The sequence below is a fragment of the Apis cerana genome, linkage group LG1 (genome assembly GCF_029169275.1).
Source record: "Apis cerana isolate GH-2021 linkage group LG1, AcerK_1.0, whole genome shotgun sequence".
Classification (NCBI taxonomy): Eukaryota; Metazoa; Arthropoda; class Insecta; order Hymenoptera; family Apidae; genus Apis; species Apis cerana.
Genome location: NC_083852.1, coordinates 25,660,333 through 25,680,497, shown reverse-complemented (window position 1 = coordinate 25,680,497; position 20,165 = coordinate 25,660,333). Strand labels below are relative to the sequence as shown.

General features: G+C 44.5%; 1 protein-coding gene across 1 annotated transcript; it reads right to left on the bottom strand.

Annotated features, from left to right (window-relative positions):
- Window positions 1-4,341: 4,341 nt before the first annotated feature.
- LOC133667806 (uncharacterized) lies at window positions 4,342-14,649 on the bottom strand. Its single transcript, XM_062087121.1, has 2 exons — window positions 14,252-14,649; window positions 4,342-9,019 (listed from the first exon to the last, which is right to left on the bottom strand). The coding sequence occupies exons 1-2, from the start codon at window positions 14,264-14,266 to the stop codon at window positions 6,041-6,043; spliced, it is 2,994 nt and encodes a 997-aa protein (XP_061943105.1). The 5' UTR covers window positions 14,267-14,649; the 3' UTR covers window positions 4,342-6,040.
- Between the last annotated feature and the right edge of the window lie 5,516 nt (window positions 14,650-20,165).

Sequence of the window (20,165 nt, the reverse complement as noted above, 5' to 3'; positions counted from 1 at the left end):
ACAGTTCTTTCAACGTATGGAGTACAAACGGTTCATTATCAGACATTCCGTTACTATTAAATAGCCCCTTTCATGCTACCGTCTGTAAAGGTAATAGAAACGAATCACTCACGAACGAGAAGTCGAGATAAAAGGAGCTTCATGAACGAAACGTTCAAAGTGTCTTAAAAGACGTCACAGACGTGCGCGTGATCCTATGGGAAGACTTTCTTCTGCACTAAAATGAAATATTCAGACCGATTCTATTCCGGGTGACTGAACCATTGTCTTTTTCAATACGAAAGAAACGACCGAATCGCTAATACCACCAAGTGTCGAAGAATAATGGAAGAGGACGTCTAATTTCAGAACTGAAACGAAAACTTTTTATTTGAACAACGAGAAAAGATACCTTAAAACTCGATTAAATCCTGTCGAAATTAAAAAAAAAACCTATGAATCGCTATAACTCCGAAAACAGTGACTTCCGGTCAACGAACGAGAGATCGTTAGAGGCGCGAAACCTCGCTCTTTGAAACCCTTTTCGATTTATCCCGATACGACTTCCGGTTCCCGAGATATCTTCTTGTAAAGAGAAGAATAATTTTAAATAATTCGCTTTAGATCTGGTTAATCCTATTAAAATTAGGAAAACTTTGAATCGCTATAACTACGAAGATAATGACTTCCGGTCAACGAACGAGAGATCGTTAGAGGCGCGAAACCTCGCTCTTTGAAACCCTTTTCGATTTATCCCGATACGATTTTCGATTGCCGAGATATCGTCGTCGAAAGAAAAGCGTAATTTTTTGATCGTTTATTATTTTCATCCTCCTCGTTTATTCGGATCTCTCGCTCGCACCTCGTCTCGCTGACTCATCCCAAACTCCAGACGAGCGATAGACGCGGTTCTTAGAAATAGCACGCACTTCTAGCACGTTGACTGCCACGCTGTTTCTAACGAAATCTCGTTCAAACCACGCGCGCCACTGTATCAAGTGTATTTCAGTACTTCTACCGATATTTTACTTATGCGAGTCGCGCTGATGGTTGCAAGAATGATATCTCGCATCATTTATTTCCATCATTACTGTTCTCATCCGCAATAGAAATCTTCTTATGCTAGTACAATTAAAAATGGTATCGAAAACTTAATATTCAGCTTCTTCAAGAGGATTTCAATTGTAAATGCTTTAATAGTTTACAAAACTGCAACAAAAAAAATATAAAAATGATTTTAGAGAATTATTAGCTCCAAAATTATTAGGATTATCTGAAAATACAACAAGATCTTGTCAAAATGCATGCAAATTATATTATTCGGATAAAAGACGACAAACGGAGCGATCAAATGCACGAACGAATTTAAAAAAGATAACAACTTTTTGCTCGAATTGTCCGGATCAACTTCAGCATAATTTTTTAAATAAATTTTTATAATAAATAATTTAATAGTTTTAACATATCTTATGGAATATAATCTTTTCAAATACCTACAAAGATTCTTTAATAATCTTTAGACTCTAAGTAGTCAAATAAGCGTCAGCCAAATATAGAGATCACGAGTCCATTCCGTATAATTCTTATAGACCTTAACTCTTAAGTACACGGACTCTTCGAATCCTTACATCTCGAGAACCGATCGAGATATCGGGATCAATCAAAAAGGAAATTCACGGTTACCTCTACGTTCCGAATAACGTTCGCCGAAACTCTTTCCTCTGTTGCCTTTTTTACACGTTATCGTAACGCGGAGGCGTAATAAAATTCACTTAATTTCGCGATACGCGCGACTCGAAATATACGAATACACGAACACGACGGATGCGGAACAAGACAGATACGGAAAATCGTGGAAACAGTTCTGGGAGAGATCCCGTGGGGCTATTTTATTTTCTTAGATTTTTACTTTTAGCGACTATTCGCCGTACCGAAAGAAAGACAATTTTGCCTCGGGCGAACAGGCTGCGCTAAGCATACCGACCAACGATACGCCCGAGACTCTCTCTCTCTCTCTCTCTCTCTTATATTCCCGTATATAGCACCCGGGAGGCAGCCGACGTACCTCTCGAGATCAGTATGACTGTCGGTGTGTACAGATACCGACCCGCTATGGAAATAAAGCACTTCTGAGCTCCGCGAGAAATGCATACGTTCCCCCTGGCTACCCGTGAAAACCCTCCTTCGAGATCTTCTCGCCGATCCCTTCTCGTCAACCAACCTTTCCGCCGACAACCCGCTGATACCTCCCCTCTCCTCCGACTCTCTCGATTAAAGGTAGAGCGCGAGAAGCAACTCGTCGAGGGCTAACGAAATTCCACTTTCGTAGAATGTCGCGCGAGTATTTTCCATCTTTCTTGTTGCAACGTCCGTTTCGTGTTGGCTACGGTGTTGGCGCGTAGGTGTGGGTATAGTAGGGTTCGTTCGTTCCGCGAAAATGTCTTTCGTGATCGTTGGAGTGGTGGAATTCTTCGGCTTCCTGGATGCATCCTGTTGCGTAACGAAGCGGCAGGAAAGGAGGGAAAGAACGAAAGATGGTAATGCGGACAGATTAAGACCCGAATCGTAATTCGTTGGAACGGGATTTAGCTCGAGGGATTCTTCGAGGTGAGATGAATTCGGGAATTTTGCGACGAGTGAAATTTATCGCAAGAATCGGAAGTAATAAGGAAGGGATAAGAGAGAAAGAATAGGAGATTCAGACGTTTATGCAACGCTTGTGGAGAAAGTGTGTTGTTGCTGGGACTATCGAGGGAACAATTAACACGTGTTTGGAAATTTTCGAAGTAACAATCTTTTATATAACCGAAAATCGTGGATTGTATATTCTTGTGATTCGAGTTTCAGTTTCAGGCGAAGGAAGCCTTGCGATCGCATTGTCTCGCCGCGGGAAGGAATAATGGAGGAGAATCGGAGAGGAAGAAACCAGGATTGCCAATTTTAGAATAAACGACAATCAACTGCCACTTGTAAATTCTGCTCAACCTGTATCTTGCTTAGCATATTTTAAAGGTGTCGCCTTATGACGTCTCCTTTTTTTTTGAAAAGTGAACGAATTTAGAATATTATTCCTGTACGAGTTATCGTAGTGGTGGTCTCAAAAATTCAGACCTGGGAACGAGAATTTAAATCGAAATCCATGTTAAACGAAGATAAATTGAAAATGGAAACAGAGCTGGAGTTTCCAAACATTGCAAACTGAAAAAATTGGAAGATCGAAAGTTTGCAAGTCCATTTTTGAATAGAACGATAATCGTAGCCGATCTGGACAATGATTGGATGCCAATGAAAATTCCAAACGAATGTCGAAGAAAAGTTACGACGACTGTACGATGGTCTGTAAATAAGAATAATTCATTATTCTTTTCTGAAACGAGAAGATGCATGCCAAGAAATTGATTAAGAGGCAACCAGCATTAGTCGATTCTTCTTCTGCATTACAACCATAATCAGAACATCAGAAACCATCATATTCACCAGATATTTCATCAATTCGCATCATCACTCGTTTCGTCATTTACAGTAATCTCGTTGAGAAAAGATCATTAAAACCAAGTAGTATTTCGAATAAAGATTATAATTTCGAAAATATATTGTTTCTCTTCCAAGAAACAAAAACGATTTTCGTATGGCACGATCTAATAAAAGTACGAAACGATTTCAACTCTGAAACACTGCTTTATAAGATAGCATTTCATTTACATATCCTACTTGCAATTAGTAACAGAATTTTTCTTTTTGAGAGTATCTCGTTGAAACTTCTCCACAATAACAGAATATATATACATATATAAATAATTATTATCTCGAGTAATTTTCAAATTTTAATAAATATCCTGAGAGCGAATTTCATTTATTATTAAAAAAAATTATTATTAAAAAAATATTACTAAATAATGCCTCGTTCGAGGCAGCTACCGTGAAACGTGGCCCGGCAACAGATCCGAAAGGTGAATCTCGGCCGCTGAAAGTCAGAATTACATCGAGTGAATGAGCAACGTGAAGGGAAAACAGCGGCGATCGAGATAAACGGAGGATGCTTGGAAATTCTATCGGGTGTCCGTGCATAAAGTGGCACTCGAGTTTAAACTTTTAACGCGTTCGACAACTGCGGTTCTTTTTTCTCTCTCCTCTTCTAAAGCTTCCTCTTAGTTAGTTTTCTCTTCTTCTCGCCAATAACGGACGAAGGTGTTGCGACGTTTTTCGATCGTTGCTGAGAGTGGAGGACAGAGATAAAAATCGTTCCCTTCTCGATATTTTTCATAATATTTTTCATAATTAGGGTGCTGGTCGAGAGAAAAATCGTAAAATTTACTGAGAATATTCTCGAAAATAGGGAAGATGAATAAAATAGAGCGTCTATTTACAAATAGTAGATCGTATATTTACATTACTTAACGCAAACATATAAAAAGGAGTGCGGTCGTACACGCATTATGCTCGACGAATAATAAACATCGATCGCTCGTATGCACGAGACCTACACGTAAAATAATAAATTAATCCATTTAAAAAAGAAGAATGAGGCGGAGGGAGGGAGGGAGGAAGGAAGGAGAGAAGGAAGAAGAGGAAGGGGATGGATAGAGAAGTTAGAGGGGGTGAGTTGACGTGTTTTATGGCTTGGCAGCATCGTCACTGCGTATTTCTTAACAATGAGCATCTCTCTTAAGCTTATATACGCTCTACTTATTTTACGTATCTGCAATACACCAAGTTATGCATAACCATTTGCCAGGCTAGCGCTATAAAAGTGGAAGAGGAGTTCAAGATTACTCCGAAATACGGAATAACGTATACGCAGCCGGGTTTTAAACTCGCGTCGATGAGCGCACATGCGAACGCATCAACGTTTTATTACCTATGTACGTATAGAGCAATTATTACACTGTATTATCTCTGCGTGCTTGTGCGTTGCTTATCAACGTCGGCTGGATTTTACTCTCTGCGTATCTTTGGATACTTGTATCATGCGCGATTCCCCGATTGGAAAGCCTTTTCGTATTTGCCAACCAATTTAAATTAAACCTGTCGATCGAACATAAATATATCTCTTGCTATTATTTCCGCGAAAGAGGAACGAAAACGCTTTCCAATGCTCTATACTACGAACGAGGCTATTTCGAGGCGGTCGCCTAGAAGAACGAATTCTGAGGTGAAAAGTTCTACTTGAGAGCGTAAACTGAAACTGTTTGTATCAAAATCTACCTAAGAATTAACGCGAGCCTACTACTATTAATCGCTAAAAGTATCTCGTAACACGGTGAGCCGAGTAACGATGGCTCTACATTTACTGGAAAAGAAAGGAAAGGGAAAAAAACTCATCATCCCCCGGCGTGTCTCATCGCGAAACAACGGACTAGATATACGCGTGTCTCTCTGTAATCGTCGCAAAGGTATGCAAAACCTGTGTGTATCGGGCGCAGTGAAACGGTTATCGCGAAGCGGTTCGACCAGCTTCTCTGAACTTTCACCTCGGTGAAGGTTAAAGACGTGGAAGAAGCGCGCGCTCCTCTCGACGATGAAAGTTGCTCGGCCCTCCTCGGTCTTTCTTCCTTCCTTTTGTTTTCTCTTCTTTTCTTCTTGTTGACCTCGGACGATTCGCGGTCGAAAGAAAAAACGAAACGTCGTTGCGAAACGCGCCGTGTCGTCGGTCAACTCAACGGGAGAGTTCTTTCGAAATCCACGAAATCGCCCGATACATGCGCGCGAGAATCGAAACGCTCGAGGACTTTTCTCGGCCCTCGTCTTGCGCCCCGATTAAACTCGAAGGCGGATAAGATCTGTCTTCTTCTTCTTCTTCTTCCGCGCGAACAGAAATACAGAGGGAAGGAGACACCTGGCAAACGTTCTCGTCCAAGATTTTTCCAATTCGTCTTCTCCTTTCACCCGCGAGTGTATCAAATATTCCGAGTGGAATTCGAACGAGGTCCGTCCGAACAACGACTTCGCATCGTGATTACTCTCCCCCGTAAGGAAACGAGTCTCGAACTTGGTTGAATCGAATTAAATTAAATTACTAACGAACCTACTAAAATCATACGAAACGAGAGGGGAAGAAGATTTAGGAAGACTCGGTTTCGTTCCGATCGCGATGGAGGGACGATGGAGGGACCGACCTTATCTCCTTCCTCGCCCCCTCGCCGTACCGATTGTCGAAGAAAAGAGCGACGGCCTCCTTCCTCGCGGACTCGCCCGCCGCTTCAATCTGTCCGCTCCTGTCGCCCCGAGTCTCCCCCTCGAGTTTCGAATCTTCCCTCTCGCCGGCCCGCTCGACCGCCGCGTCGTCGCCGTACACGCGCTGCAGCTGCTGCGCCTCCGGCCGACCTTGCACCCGCAGCACCTGCCCCTGATCCGGCTGCTCGATAGCCGCGAGGATATCCTGGAGGAGGCCGTTGGACAGCACCTGATCGTGCCTCACGCTCCCGTCCGAGTTCTCGGTCCCGAATCCCCCGTCCGCGGCCTGGATCTGCAACGTGTACGTCCCCTTCGAGCCCTGCACCTCGAAACCGTCCCCCCCGTTGATGGCCAGGCCCTTGGCAGCCAGGGAGAGGGCCTCGCTTCCCTCCTGGGTGTTGAGGAACTGGTCCACCTCGTTCCTCGCCTCCTCCCTCGCTCTCGCCCCTCCTGCCTCGTCGAGGGGAGGGGCGGCGGTGGAGGGCGCGGGCGAGGGTGGCGGCGAGAGAAGCGAGTCGGCGAGCTCGACCGAGTGGCTGCCGGACAGCGCGCTGTCCGCGTTCGCGTAGCTCGCGCCTATCGAGGCGCCGTAGCTGTCCCTCAGGTCGGCCCTGGGCTGGTGGTAGTCGCGAAGGGCGAGCTGGGCGACGGACGGGGGCTCGCGGTCGAGCGCGGGCGGCGAGGCGAAGACGGCGGCGGCGGCGGCCGCGGCCTCGTTGAACGCGGCCGTGGTCGCCCCGTCCTCGAGGCCCGCGTACCGCTGGAAGCCGCAGTCGTGGCCCGTGGACAAGGGCAGACTCACCACCGGCGTGCCGTACGCGGCCGTGACGCCGTCGTACAAATTGTTGCCGAAGCCGGTCGAGGTGGAGACGAAGGAGGACGCGGGGCCGAAGTTGGGCGCGCCGTACGTGAGCACAGGCGCCGGGGTGTTGAAGCCGCCGAAGGACAGCGGCGTCCCGTATCGGGCGTGCGGGGCGGCTATCGGCGGGTCGTGGAGGGCGGGGGGCAGGGCTTTGTTGAAGGCGAGCGGGGCGTGGAGGGAGGGCAGCTGTTGCTGCTCGACGAACGCCGCGGACGACAGGGCGGCCGGGGGGAGGTGCGCCGCAGATTTGGCCTGCTCGTGCCTCGGCGGCGGCGGGAAATATCGGTTCAGGTTGGTGAGCAACCCGGTTGGGATCGGCGGAAATTCCTTGAACTTGACGGGTTCCCGGTTCCTGGGCGGAATGAGGGAGGCCGGGGGCGAGAGTGGGTGTCTGGGGGGCGGGGGGCGGTGGTGGTGCAAGGGCTGCTTGTAGAGGGTGGACGAGTGGAGGCCGAAGGAGGAGAAGGAGGAAGGAGGCGAGGGGTAGGGGCCGTTGGGCGAATAGGAGGAAGGTGGCGGCGAGCCGTAGGAGTCGAAGAGCGAGGGGGGCGGCGGCAGAGGTATTCCAGATTCGATGGAGTTCAACTTGGCGAAGGGTTGGTGGGAGGGGAGCGGGAGGGGTGGTGGAGGGCCGTAGTTATTGGACAAAGCGTTGACCGACAGCTGGGACAAATCGTTGGCCGGATTGTGGAAGGAGCGGGGGGCGTCGCCCCCCGGTGCGGTGGGGTGGAGGGCGGGATCGAGGAGCGGGAGTTTTAAAACGGGGAACGAGGCAGGTCCGGCGAGAGGGTCGGCGGCAAGGGACGGGACGGTGGGCAACAACTCGAAGCCGACCGTTTTCGGGAGGGAGAGGGGGTCCGCGTTCGCGGGCGCTTCGTAGCGCGGGTTCGGCTGACCTTGCTGCGCGCCGCTCGCGTGAGGCGGCCTCTCGTTGTGGAACGGCTCGTACTCGGGCAACGGCGGGGGCGGCAGGCCCTTGTTGCTGCTCGACCCGGACTTGACCGAGGTCTTCAAGTCCTGCGCCTCCGGGCTGTGGATCGGCACGCCGTAAGAGTCGCTGGGCACGTTCTGCCCGTTCTCGATCCCGTTGCTCGTCGACGGTTGAACGTGCGCCGACGACAGCCCCTCCAAACCCTTGTGCTCGTCGATCGTCGGTGCTCCGTACGCCTGCACGCCGTTCCCGGCCTGTCGGTGATCCGACGACGAGCCCGCGATCGGTTGCCAACCGTCGTACTTGATGTCGGGGGGCGTCGGCGGCGCCGGGACTCCGGGTGGCGGGACGACGACGGGTGGGGGCGGCGGTCCGTAGAGATCGGCAGCGGCGAGCGGCGGAGGTCCGTGGTCGTGGTTGGTCGACTGGGGGACGAACTGGACCGCCACTTTTTGGGGGAGCACCTCGTACGTGTCGAACGACAGAGGGATGGCGGGCCCGTGAGAGCCGGGTTTCGATCCCACGGGTACGTAGTGGGTGTTGGGAAGGGAGGTGGCGAATTTGAAGGGTGGGCCGTAGTGGGGTTTGGGGGGCCTGAAGGAGGGAGGGAAGGGGGAATAGGGTGGGCCGTACTGCTGCTTGGGCGGGCCGTGGTGGTGAAGTTTGAGCGAGGCGAAGGCCAGCTTGGCGGGCAAGGGGGAGAGGGGGGGCGCGAAAGTTTGTTTCGGCGGCTTGACGTTGCGCGGTGGTCCGTACGAGGACAAGGGCGGCCCGTAGGCAGCAGGAGGCGGAGGAACGTCCGGTGGCGGCGGTGGATATACAGGCGTTGGTCCGTGGTCGCCTACCAGCTCCGGGGGGCCGTAGACCGGCGCGGGCCCTTTCGCGCTCGAGCCGAGAGGGGGCCCGTAATCGTCCGAAGGTGGACCGTACGAGTTGCTTATCCTGTCGTCGGCCTTGATCTCGTTCCGCTTCTCTTCCTCGTTCTTGGCCACCGTCTGGAATTGCGCTTTGTTCACCACCGCGCGAGCTTCGCGTCCGATCAGCAACAGGACGCAGAGCAGAGAGATTGTCGTCTGGAACGAAAACCAATCGGACCCTTTATTCCATTCCGATTCCTCGATTTATTTTTATTTTTTAATAAACTAAATTACGACCGTAGTTTGGCACGATTGGTGGTGGAGCAACTCGATCCAATCGGAGCGTAAACGTGGTACAATGAGGTGGGAACGAGAGAATCGTAGAAAGGAGTTTCGCTGATATTCGTCTTTCCAATTTTATTAAAAAAATCTTTCTTTAAAAGCGAATAGAAAGTTCTAGGAGGAATTTCTAGAGTTTCGAGAGTTCTAATCGTGACTGGCGCAACGCCTTCTCCTCTTCTAATTAGTTGGTTGGAAACATAAGTGTTGCTTCCCTGGTATCGTGGTACACGTTTTACTCGTGCCAACACACATTGTCTAGGGTTCGGAATTGAAGGCCGTGAGAGACTTTAAGCTAGTTTACAACCTCGGTTGGCGCAAGGCGAGCCACTCATCCCGACGTATGTATGCGAGTATTATGTGAACCTGCATTTACTCCCTCCAACTATTAAACTGCGCGCGCCCGTGATAACTTCGTTAATTACAAAGATGGCGCGATGCTAAAAGAAATTACATTTTCTCTTTAATCCCCGATTGTTCCCAACTAAAATCACCGTGTTATTAAGCGTCGTTCCATTAACACATAAATCGCCTCTTACGGGAGAGAGAAAAAAATGCAATTCTTTGATCCATTTTAAACACGTTAAACGAACTTGGTTCCATCGAAGAGTAACGAAGAGTCGACGTTGCTGCGAAAATATTTTTAGCGACGTTAATATTCGAAAGTAGATTAATCGATCTGGATTCTGTCGCTACGTGTACAAGCGTTGTAACCGTCGCGAGTGTCGCAGTTTTTGACGAGCGGATAATGAAAAATTGCGCAAGATATCTTTTTCCATCGAACGTCCAGAAAATTGGCCAAATTTTTTATTACCGAAATTCCGAACAAAAATAAAACTGGAACCGATTTTACGTTCTCTCTCTCTCTCTCTTTTTTTTTCCCACGATAACAACCATTCTCCACCCAACCAACCAGTTTGTTTTCCATAAAAGATATTAGATAGGAGGGGGAGGGGGGCAAGAAGCGATGCGCAAGTTTGAAGCAGTAAATGTCATCGAGAAACCATTCTTGGAAAAGTCTTAAGTGGAACGATGACCGAGATGCAAGGTTAACATAATATGCCGCACTTTCTCCCAAGTGCATCGAGGAGGAGTGCACGAAGTACGTTCAAAGAAGAGCATACGGATATCTTATCTTATTTATCTTGTTTATACGCTCTCGTGTATTTCTAATCGATCTTCTTTCGATCGTCAGAATCATTTTCCTCACATTTCCGATTGATTCGCGTCCGCGTTTTTTCACCATTCGACGAGTTTCAAGAGCTAAAAATAAAATCCACGAAACGTCCCAATTTTATAAAAAAAAATATATATCACGTGAATTTCAATCATTTTATTTTTTCACAAATTTATCTATCCACCCCGCGCGAAAATACCGTACAACGTATAGATGCAATCTATGCAAATATGTATCCATCCTCGTTCGCTTTATCTTCGTAAATGTAAAATACCTTTCTTCCGTGTCGCGCAACTTTATGTATATTTAATTGAAATACTCCCGACAGACAGAAACTCGTGCGTATCGAAAAATTGTACGGATTTGTTATTTCGCAGATCAGATGAATCCCACATTTGTCTCTCTTTGTCAATCGTAGAAACCACGAATATCAATAAAAAGAATCACGTTTACTTGTTTCTATCTTCCAACTAATGCGAATTTTTGATGAAATTCGTTCACCGCGGCAGCAAAAATACCATCTTTCCATCTTTCTACGTAACAATCTTCCTTGTCGCGATTGGTATCTCATTGAAGGAATAAAACACTCGCCTTCAGTAAAACGATTTACATCGATTCGATCGAAAGGTGCGTGTCGAGTCACCTCTTTTGCGTAAATTGCGTCAACACAACGATTCCTATCCGATGATGTCGTTGGCCCTCGAGATTAAGGTGTACGCGGATCGAGTACAAGTAGGTCTTGTCGTGGAAGGAAAATTTAGCGCGCATAAAAAATGAGGAAAGAAAGAAGGTCGAGCAAACGTTCGTTCGGTTAACTTTCCTTCGAATATTGTATTCGCGTCGAACTTTTCACTGCGAAAGGCTCTCCGAGATCGGTAAGAAAAGAATTAATTCGAAAGATGAACGAGGAGAGGAGTGACTCACGTGGAAACGTATTCATAAATTTTGAGGAAATAATATTACGAATGAATGTGCGTGAAAGAAAAGAGAAAGAGACGACGCGTGATTCGTGAAACGGTTGAAAAGATGAGGAAGCAAAGAGAGATCAAAATTGGGATTTGTGTTATCCCTCGTTGCGTCAACGACGGGATGATTCGATACGTGACGCGTGGCGAAATAAAGTTCAATTAAATTTCATCTTCGGATTGAAATTTTTCGCGAAAGAGGGGAGTTTTTCAACTTAGATTAAACAACTTGAAAGTACGCAATCACACCCGAGCTTGAGCAAAAAAAGGAAAGAGAAAAAAAAGGAAGAAAAAAAAAGCTTCTGTAAACAGTTTTACCAAGTTTGATCGAAATCTAATTGGTAGATTATTCGGAAAGTTGTATCAGATTTATTAAGAAAAAGAATCTAGAATGGTTCCCGCAAACAATTTCGCAAAGTTTGATCGAAATGTAATTGCTAGGTTACTCGGCAAGTCCCGTTAGATTTATTAAAAAAAGAGAGAGAGAGAGAATCTAAAATCGTTTGTACAAAGGGTCTAAATTTGTTAGACCCTAATTGGACAGATTTAATGAACAAAACACTCGTAATAAATCTGAAAGTATTTGAATCAACACGTGTTAAGGGAAACTCGCTTTGATTCTATTCTATTCTGTTAATTTTACGGATATAATAGAAAAAGGAAAAAATACAACAAAACATAACAAATGTAATCAATACTCTTTTAATTAATAAATTTATCGTCGAAAAAACAATCGCACGACTATAACTATAACAGCTTCGAATAAATATTTTCGATCGTATCGCTTAAACTTTTGTTCCAAGTTTTAATCTAACCTCAATTTTTCAATGGCGGCCTCTTTCCGTATCACTTTCCCGCGACAAGCCTCCGCTTAACGAAGCGCGCAATAGTTTGCACGTAGGTAGTCGAAGCGGACAATCGAGCGCTTCGACGGCGCGAGCAGACTAAGGTCAACACCTCCTTCGCTTGTTATGCGTTATTCGAACCGCGTGGAGAACGCAACGATTCACTACGGAAAATTCGATGTTCGTTTCGATATCTGTCGATGTATCTCGTCCAACGCGACCTCCTCTTCCGATGTACCCGCGAAAATTCACTCGCGATTTTTGGTCGCTTAGAAATTGGCGGCGTAAAAGAAGATCTTCGTTAGATCTCGTTAAAGGATTGAATTGCATGAGTATGGGAAAAATGCGAAACACGGTTGAGCGTTGCGTGAAAGTGTGCTACCGCTTACGTCCACGTCTCGAGCTGTTGCTTCGAGTAATCTTTTCTTTTTCCTTTTTTTTTCTTCCTCTTTTTTTTTTTTTGTATGTTTGCCCGGTTGATTGCAAAAGCGCGAATCCACGTGACGCGTGCTAAAACGTATATATAATTGTTTGACTAATAATGAATTTCAACGCGGGTGTTTAAAACCTCCTTTTCTCACTTCTGAAGTGACGAAATTTTTATCGCTAAGACAGAAGGAGCGTTAAAATATCGAGATGGTAATTGGCCGTGCGATTGAAAGACAGTGAATCTAGTAAAACGGTTGTTCTTTCGATTTTTAATGCAACAATTTGTTCCGTCATACTCGTTAAGTCAATTTCCGCTCGGTTGATTTGGACGTTCTTTGAGAAATATCTTCGTTAATCGTTGAGTAAGAAGAAGATGTTGAACGATAGATGGTAAAAGATGGCGCGAAATTATTGAAATTCGCGAATTTTTCTTCTTCTTCTTTTTTTTTTTTTTCTAACGATATATTTCTTTCTGTGACGTATCAACCGTCATAGTTGAGATTCGAAAGCGCGTCGATTAATTTTACGCCCGTAAAATTTCTCTAATTATATTTTAATATCTCGCCATCATCCCTACGCCAATAATTATCCGTCGATTACGACGTCAAACTGCAATCTATACTTGCTTTCTATACTTTCGAACCTTAATTGAAGAGCAAAAGGCTATAATCGCTTTCATCACGTTTTAGTTATCCTCATAATGTTGATGCAACAGCGCGCCAAGGAACTGTAACATTATGTATGATTAATTCAATCGTTAAAATTATTTTCTTTTTTTCCTTTTCTTTTTTTTTCTTTTTTTTTTTTTTTTACTTTCACGTTAAAGAAAATAGTTTCGTTAACCCACGTTTCTAGAGTTTCACTTTTTCATATTTGTTACCGTCTCGACGCAATCTTAGATCTTTAATAAAATTGATATTTCTCTTTTATTTTCCTTATTTTCCTATACATGTTGATAAAAAGTTGACGTGCTTAATGACCGATATTCACGAATATTAAGAAATCTAAAATTATTTAATCTTTGCTCCAAAATCGTCACTGTACAATTATATAATAATAATAATAAAATACGCTCCTGCTATCTAAGTTACGTTTTACAATTTATGCCCCCCAATTTTAAATTTTAATTCACAGTCGTTAGTCGTCGTTAACATTGCTACTCTTGAAACTACATTTTTTCTCTCTCTTTCTTTTCAGTTAAGTTTTGGTACAAGTTTTGAGCAAAATTTTGCAGCGTATCTTGCGAGAAAAGTAAACATTTTATCATTCGATCGATTAAGAAAAATTTTAACCGCACCTTTTCTCTTTGGATCCGAATCCAAATCCAAAAAAAGAAAGAAAAAATGACACGTGAAGATAAAAATTAGGAAGAAGAAGAAGAAGGACAACCCGTGAAACGTTTTTGCTCGCGTCTACGACTATTCCCTTCCGCGACGAAAGTTCTTCCGCTCGACACAGCTCTCTCGAATTCGTGCGCGGCGATCGCGGATATCCATCAAGATCGCCCATCTTGATCATCACCTGGGAACGAAGGAAGGAAAGAAACGGGGGAAGAGGGAAATCGCGAATTCCTTCTCGTCGAAGCACACTGACTGAACAACACAACGACGGTCGTCGAATAAAGAATGAATAAAAAAAAAGAAAAAATCGATCGACGAAAGATCATCGAGCAGATCACAGAGATCCCACCTACCTTTCCTCGTAGCATAGTTGCATCCGTGCACTGTGTATACGCACAAAAAAAAAAAATAGAACAAATTCTTGCTTCCTTCGTGTTCTTCTTCCTCTTCTTCCCCTCCCCCTCCTCTTGTCGACGACACACCGGAGGATATAAGATAAAGGAGGAATGAACGAAAAAAGAAGAAGAGAGAAAGAAAGAAAGAAAGAAAGAAAGAGAGAAAAGAGAAGGAAGATTCTTTTCCTCGACGATTCTTTTCCTCGGACGACGATTTTCAATCGAACACGGTTCTATCGTGTCGCGTGGTGCACACCATCCTGACGCACTCTTTGACTTCTACTTCTTCGGCAGTCAACCTCTTTGACGGAGGAGACCCACGGCTCCGTCACTACTAACACAAAAAATGCTCGGTCTCGTATGAACACTCCGCTTATATAGACTCTGAGAGGGGTACTAGTCGGAGGAATTCTCGGCTGAGCTTGTTGGGCAAATCGAGGAAACGACACGGACCGAGAGAGGAGAGAGAAGAGGGAGGGAGTGAGAGCGCGAGAAGTAATGAACAGAGACCGGGGGGAGAGGGGGGAGGAGGGGAGAGAGAGGAGGGAGGGAGGAAGAGAGTTCGCGGCGACGAGAGAAGAGGGGGAGGGGAAACCCTCACACATCGGTTAAAAATTCTCTTTGCAGAGAAAGTAGGCTAGCCCTGTCTCTCCTCTCTCTGAGGCGAGGAGGAAAGATGCGCTGTGGGAGAAGTATCGGATGATGGTTGGGATCGATGTAAAATTATATCGATCAACTTTCTCGCGTCACGAACTTCCTTATGGACCCCAACCTTGGCCGTCGAGATCGTAAGTGTAGGAAAGTTGTCGGTTCGATGATCTAATGTTACCTGTTTCCATATTTATTCGTGCAATTCCTTTCAATTTTCGATCGAAAAGAAGGATCGAAGGAAGGAAAACCAGATTCGGATATTGTTATTTCTGTATAAAATGTAATGAAATTCGAAATTTGTATCGGTACTTTTTCTATTACGTGGTTAAAAAAAAAAGGAAAAGGGAAAAGAATTTATAATGTTATGACTCGAAACTTTCTTGGAGTAAAAATATTCGCGTTTTCAACGTGATTCGAAGCGAAAGAATTGGAAAAGGGCGTCTCAAGTTTTATCGAGACCGAGACATCGAAATAAAAGAGAAATATTACGGAGGCGAGATTTCGAGTCGACGCATACACGTCGCGAATAACGTGCCGTTGAGCATCCAATTAACAAATCGCGTTAGAGAGACTTTTCGTTTCTCGATGTTACGTAAACTCTCGCCGAGCCTCGAATCGGGACGGTTTCGAACAAAGAAAAATTCACAATACCAAATATTGCACAATGGCCAATGCACGCCTCAATTATCACAACTTTTTAACTCTTTGGAAAATCCCATTACATTAAATCGTACAATAACATCGAACAAACCACTCGTCTATCTCTTAAAACCAAAATCACCTGTTTGATTTCTTACAAATAAATTCCAGCTAAACCTGGACGAGGCGGTTAATTACAGCGCAATGGTAACGCAATTCTCGCACGAGCGAGTGCGCAATGGAACGAAAAGGCGTTTTCTTAGCGCGGGGAGGAAGGGGAATAATTTCGCGTGTCAAAATCGAAGTGAACTCGATTAATTTCGCCCCTGTTCAGTTCACCATCTCCGTAACCGAAAGGCTTCCAACCATTCGACCTTCGATCACGAGTGAAATTCAACTGGTGTAAGAGGTTACGAGGCACAGACTTCCGGTTCTGTCTCGCGTACACGCCTCGAATAACGTAACCGCCTCTCTTTCCGCTTCTACTTGTGCAAACTTGTGCGAATTGCGCGTAACGACGCGCCTTCTCTTAATTAACAAAACGCGGCCTACACGTGTAAACGTGTATTTCTCGAAATTCGACTGCAACTGCCTCGCAAGTTTGCACACGTTCCATTTCAACCATCCTGCGCGTCGATCGCCCCTGAAAGGATTCGCGATGCGGATCAGTTAGGTTTGTTATTTTTTTTCAAATGTGACTGACTTCTTTTCTGTATTTTTGATTGGTAATGGTTTCGAAATGGCAGTGTCAGAATGTTGCGATTCCTCTTTTCTATCGTCAATCGATTTCTTCCCCGAAAAACTTGTTATAATTTAACGTGAAAAAATTAATAATTTCACTAATTTCTCTAATTTGTTTGGAAGATGATACGAGATTGAAGTTTCTCGGTATTTGATTAATTCTTAATTGTTATTAAAAATCGATATTCCGTTTCTTCAAAAGTCGTTCGAACAAGGATCATTCTTTCCAATTGAAATCATTCTTTTTTTCTTTCTTGTTTTCGGTTAAATCGAAATATACAGAAACGCGAAAAACTGGACAGAGGAATTTTTCAGAGAGAGGCCATTAAACGAGGCATCGATTCTCAGACAGAGAGGATAAAAGGTCAAAGTTGGGATTAATCCGTGGCTCGTCCAAAGACGTCGTGGTGTACGTGGGAGAAGAGGAGAGGCGTAGTTTCCGGGCGCGTGCATGCGAGACGAGGGCTCGCGTGTATATCTGCGCAGCCCCATTCACCTCCATTACGTTGACATCAATAATTCAGCGCAAAAGTGCCGCCCCTCGCGGGCCTCGCTTTGCACGAGCCGTCCACGAGATGCATCCGTCCTGGCCTGCCTTCGAAATAACGGAGGGAAAAAAAAGAAAAAGAGCCGCGAAACAAAATTGTCTGCGCAAAAAAAGAAAGATGACGATCTTTGTCCCCCTCTTTCTCTTATTTTTATCTACCTGAATACGTTTCGATTCTCCGTTCGGGGAACGGCGATTCGTGCGCAATTTGCAAATAGACAGAAACGATTATATTTACGATTATATTTATACGTAGAAAGTATTTTTTGTAATTATGCAATTGGATCGAGGAATTTTTCCAGCGGAATTATTTTAACGCGTGTTTTTAGAAGATGGAACGATAGTGGAGAAATTAATTTGCGTAGATAATAGCAACGAGCGGGTTAAATAAATTTTTACGATGCAACGAAAGCACGTATGAGAGTAATTTCGCTGGGAAGCGTAAATTGGTATTAAAGAACGTGGAACGATCGAATAAATTTTTCAATTATAAATGCGGTATATTTAATTTTCTCTATTTAAATCTAATAAATCGTGGAAGAATGCCGTTCAAACGAGCCAAGTTTCACCATGGTAAATATCGATATAAATACCGTCGTGTAAATTTCAAAATCTAACGTCTCCGTATAATTTTCTATAACGATTTCTCACTTGACTCGTCACTTGTTTCGCGCGAAAGAGCCAAACCTTTCTCGACTATTTTAAACCACATCTTAAAAAAGAGAGAAAGAAAGAAAGAAAGAAAGAACGGTCTCGTAAATTAACTCGACTGTTATTCTCTAAGCCAAATTTTAATAAACACTTAACACACTGTGTGACGCACGCGTTCAATCACAAAGCGGGAAGCAAATTGGTATCTCGTAAGTGTTTCACGAAATGAATCACGCGAGAGAAGGCGCGTTCCAAACTTTCACTGCGCCTCTTCGATCCATTATACGCGTACCATATACCAAGCATAACCATAAGCAAAACCTGTTGGACGAAATCTACGAAAACAAGGTTTGGGTAAAACTCGTTGGCCGAAAGTTATTGGGAAACGATTCGATCCGAGGATGGAACCGACACTTTCTCGCACGAAAACTTCTCGTGTAGACTCCGTGTCGTTCGGCCCAGAAATTTTCGCTGAATATTCAAGAGGCGATCACCGACCCGTGCGTCCCTTCCCTTTCACGCTCAAGGCCCCCACGTGGAGAGCCTCGTCGCCTCTCGTATATGCACACGGACACAGGCAAGGTGAAGGTATCGAGTCCTGCTCGAGCTCCACGGTCAAGTTGAACGTTGTGCGAGCTTGTCGTGTATCGAGTTGAAATTTTTAGGGTCACCTCGAGTGGAATGCGCGGCAGGTGCGGCAGCATCTCGCCACTTTCTTCTTTCTTCTCCTCGTTCACCGAGGATCGTCGCCTAAAGAAATCGAACGAGACGTTTCTTTTCTTTTTCCTTTGGAAAAATTCTAAAAACCGTTTCGAGAAAGAATTCTTATCGACGGGAGAATCGTCTCTCTCTTTCTCTGTCTCTGATAGATTCTCAAGGAAAGACGGATGGAAGAGATGGAAGAAGGAAGTGGGATCGTTGGGGTAAATTTGCTAAATCAATATACAGGGGATCGTAGTGCGGATTAATTAGGAGGAAATTATTACGATATCGGAAAATCTGGTAAACATCGAGTCATTTATCAGAGGCTGTTGCCTTATCGCACCTGATCTCGCCAGCTAAACGAGGTAAATGTGTCCGGATGGGTTGGATACACGAGCGCAGCTGCTATCCAATTCGGTTTAGTAGTTGGGTATCAAGGAGTGACTCGAGCGAATTAACGTATTTGGTTTACGTCTTACGGTAAAAGTGGTAGCTGCCAACGAAACTTTACCGACTTCACTTCTGTTAAAGCTTGATAAATAACGGGGAGCATATCGTCGCGAAAAAAGAAAAAAGATCTCGTTCTCTTCGGGCGGATCTTGTCCATCTCGTTCTCTCTTCTTCCTCGTCTTTTAATTTTACTCATCTATTTTCGATTCGAATGTTTCCGCAAATTCGTATCGTTTCAGTCTCCTCTACTCGCCATTCGTTATTAAATATGACGACGAAGATGAACAATTTTCGAGACGCGGCGAGTTACGAAAAAAAAAATTAGCAAGTTTTATATTTTCTCGACATGGAATTACTTAAAAATTCGAAATAATTGGCAAGGTGTATCAAGACCAGTCCCGCCGATTCCTTCCTTCATTCTACATAAAAAAAAAAAAAAGGAAAAAACACGATGAATACGTAATGGTATAAATTAACATATTCAGGAATATGCACGCACGCGTTGTTTCAACCACGTAGAAGAGAGCGACGTGGCTCGCGTGAAGCGCGAGAGCCCACCACCAGTTTTGCGACTCGAGGAAAAAGGAAATAACGCCGGTGGAGGTATTTCCCTTCCATAAATTCGTCCTCGTAAAAAGGAACGCGAGGGCGAGGAATTCTTGCAACACGGTTCCCGCTTATGATCGAGCATTGTAACGAGATATTCGAGGGGCATCGCTGCGCAATAATGCAATTCCGCGCATCAAGTGCTCGCTCGAGCCTCACTTCCGTTTACTTCGATCCCATAAATTAAACAAATATGGAAGAATACCAACTGTACACCCGTTTCGCTCGACAATTTGCACAAGGGACGCATAAGTTGGAGGAAGGTATAATACGAATGTTTTTGAGAAGGAGATAATATCTTTTTTCTTCTTTTTTTTTTTTGTAGGATAGATTTTTCTCGAAGAGATAAGCGAATAAGTAAGGGTTTGTTTCTAGTTTCTAATCGAACAGGAATGAATGATAAATTTTAGTTTTCGATAAAAGATTAAAGAAAAAGAGCTTAAAATTTTATTCTAAACTGACTTTTGATTCTCTGGAAAACAAAGCCTCGAGCGAAAAAGGAAAACGTTACTCTATTCGTATTTTCGTATATAAATAATTCACACTTTCGAAATAATCGACAATTAAGAATTAAATTAAGTTATTAATTCGAATCGTTGCAAAATATTTTCTTTTCGGTATTTTCCAAATAACGATTGAAAAACTAAAAACTTGACCCCTAGTTAACGTTTTCTTTTTTCTTTTTCTTTTTTTCCTTCCTCGTCAACAATATATCGGGTAATGACGCGGGCGCGAAATTGGTTTGATGTCGGCCATTATCGGAGAAAGTTTACAGCGTTCGTGTTTTACCGGAGTTTATCACCCGGCTTCCCTCCCTCTCTCCGTCTATCATCTACTTCGTTCTACTCAGGTAGTCGCCAGTCGAGGTAAGGTTTTATTCCTCCA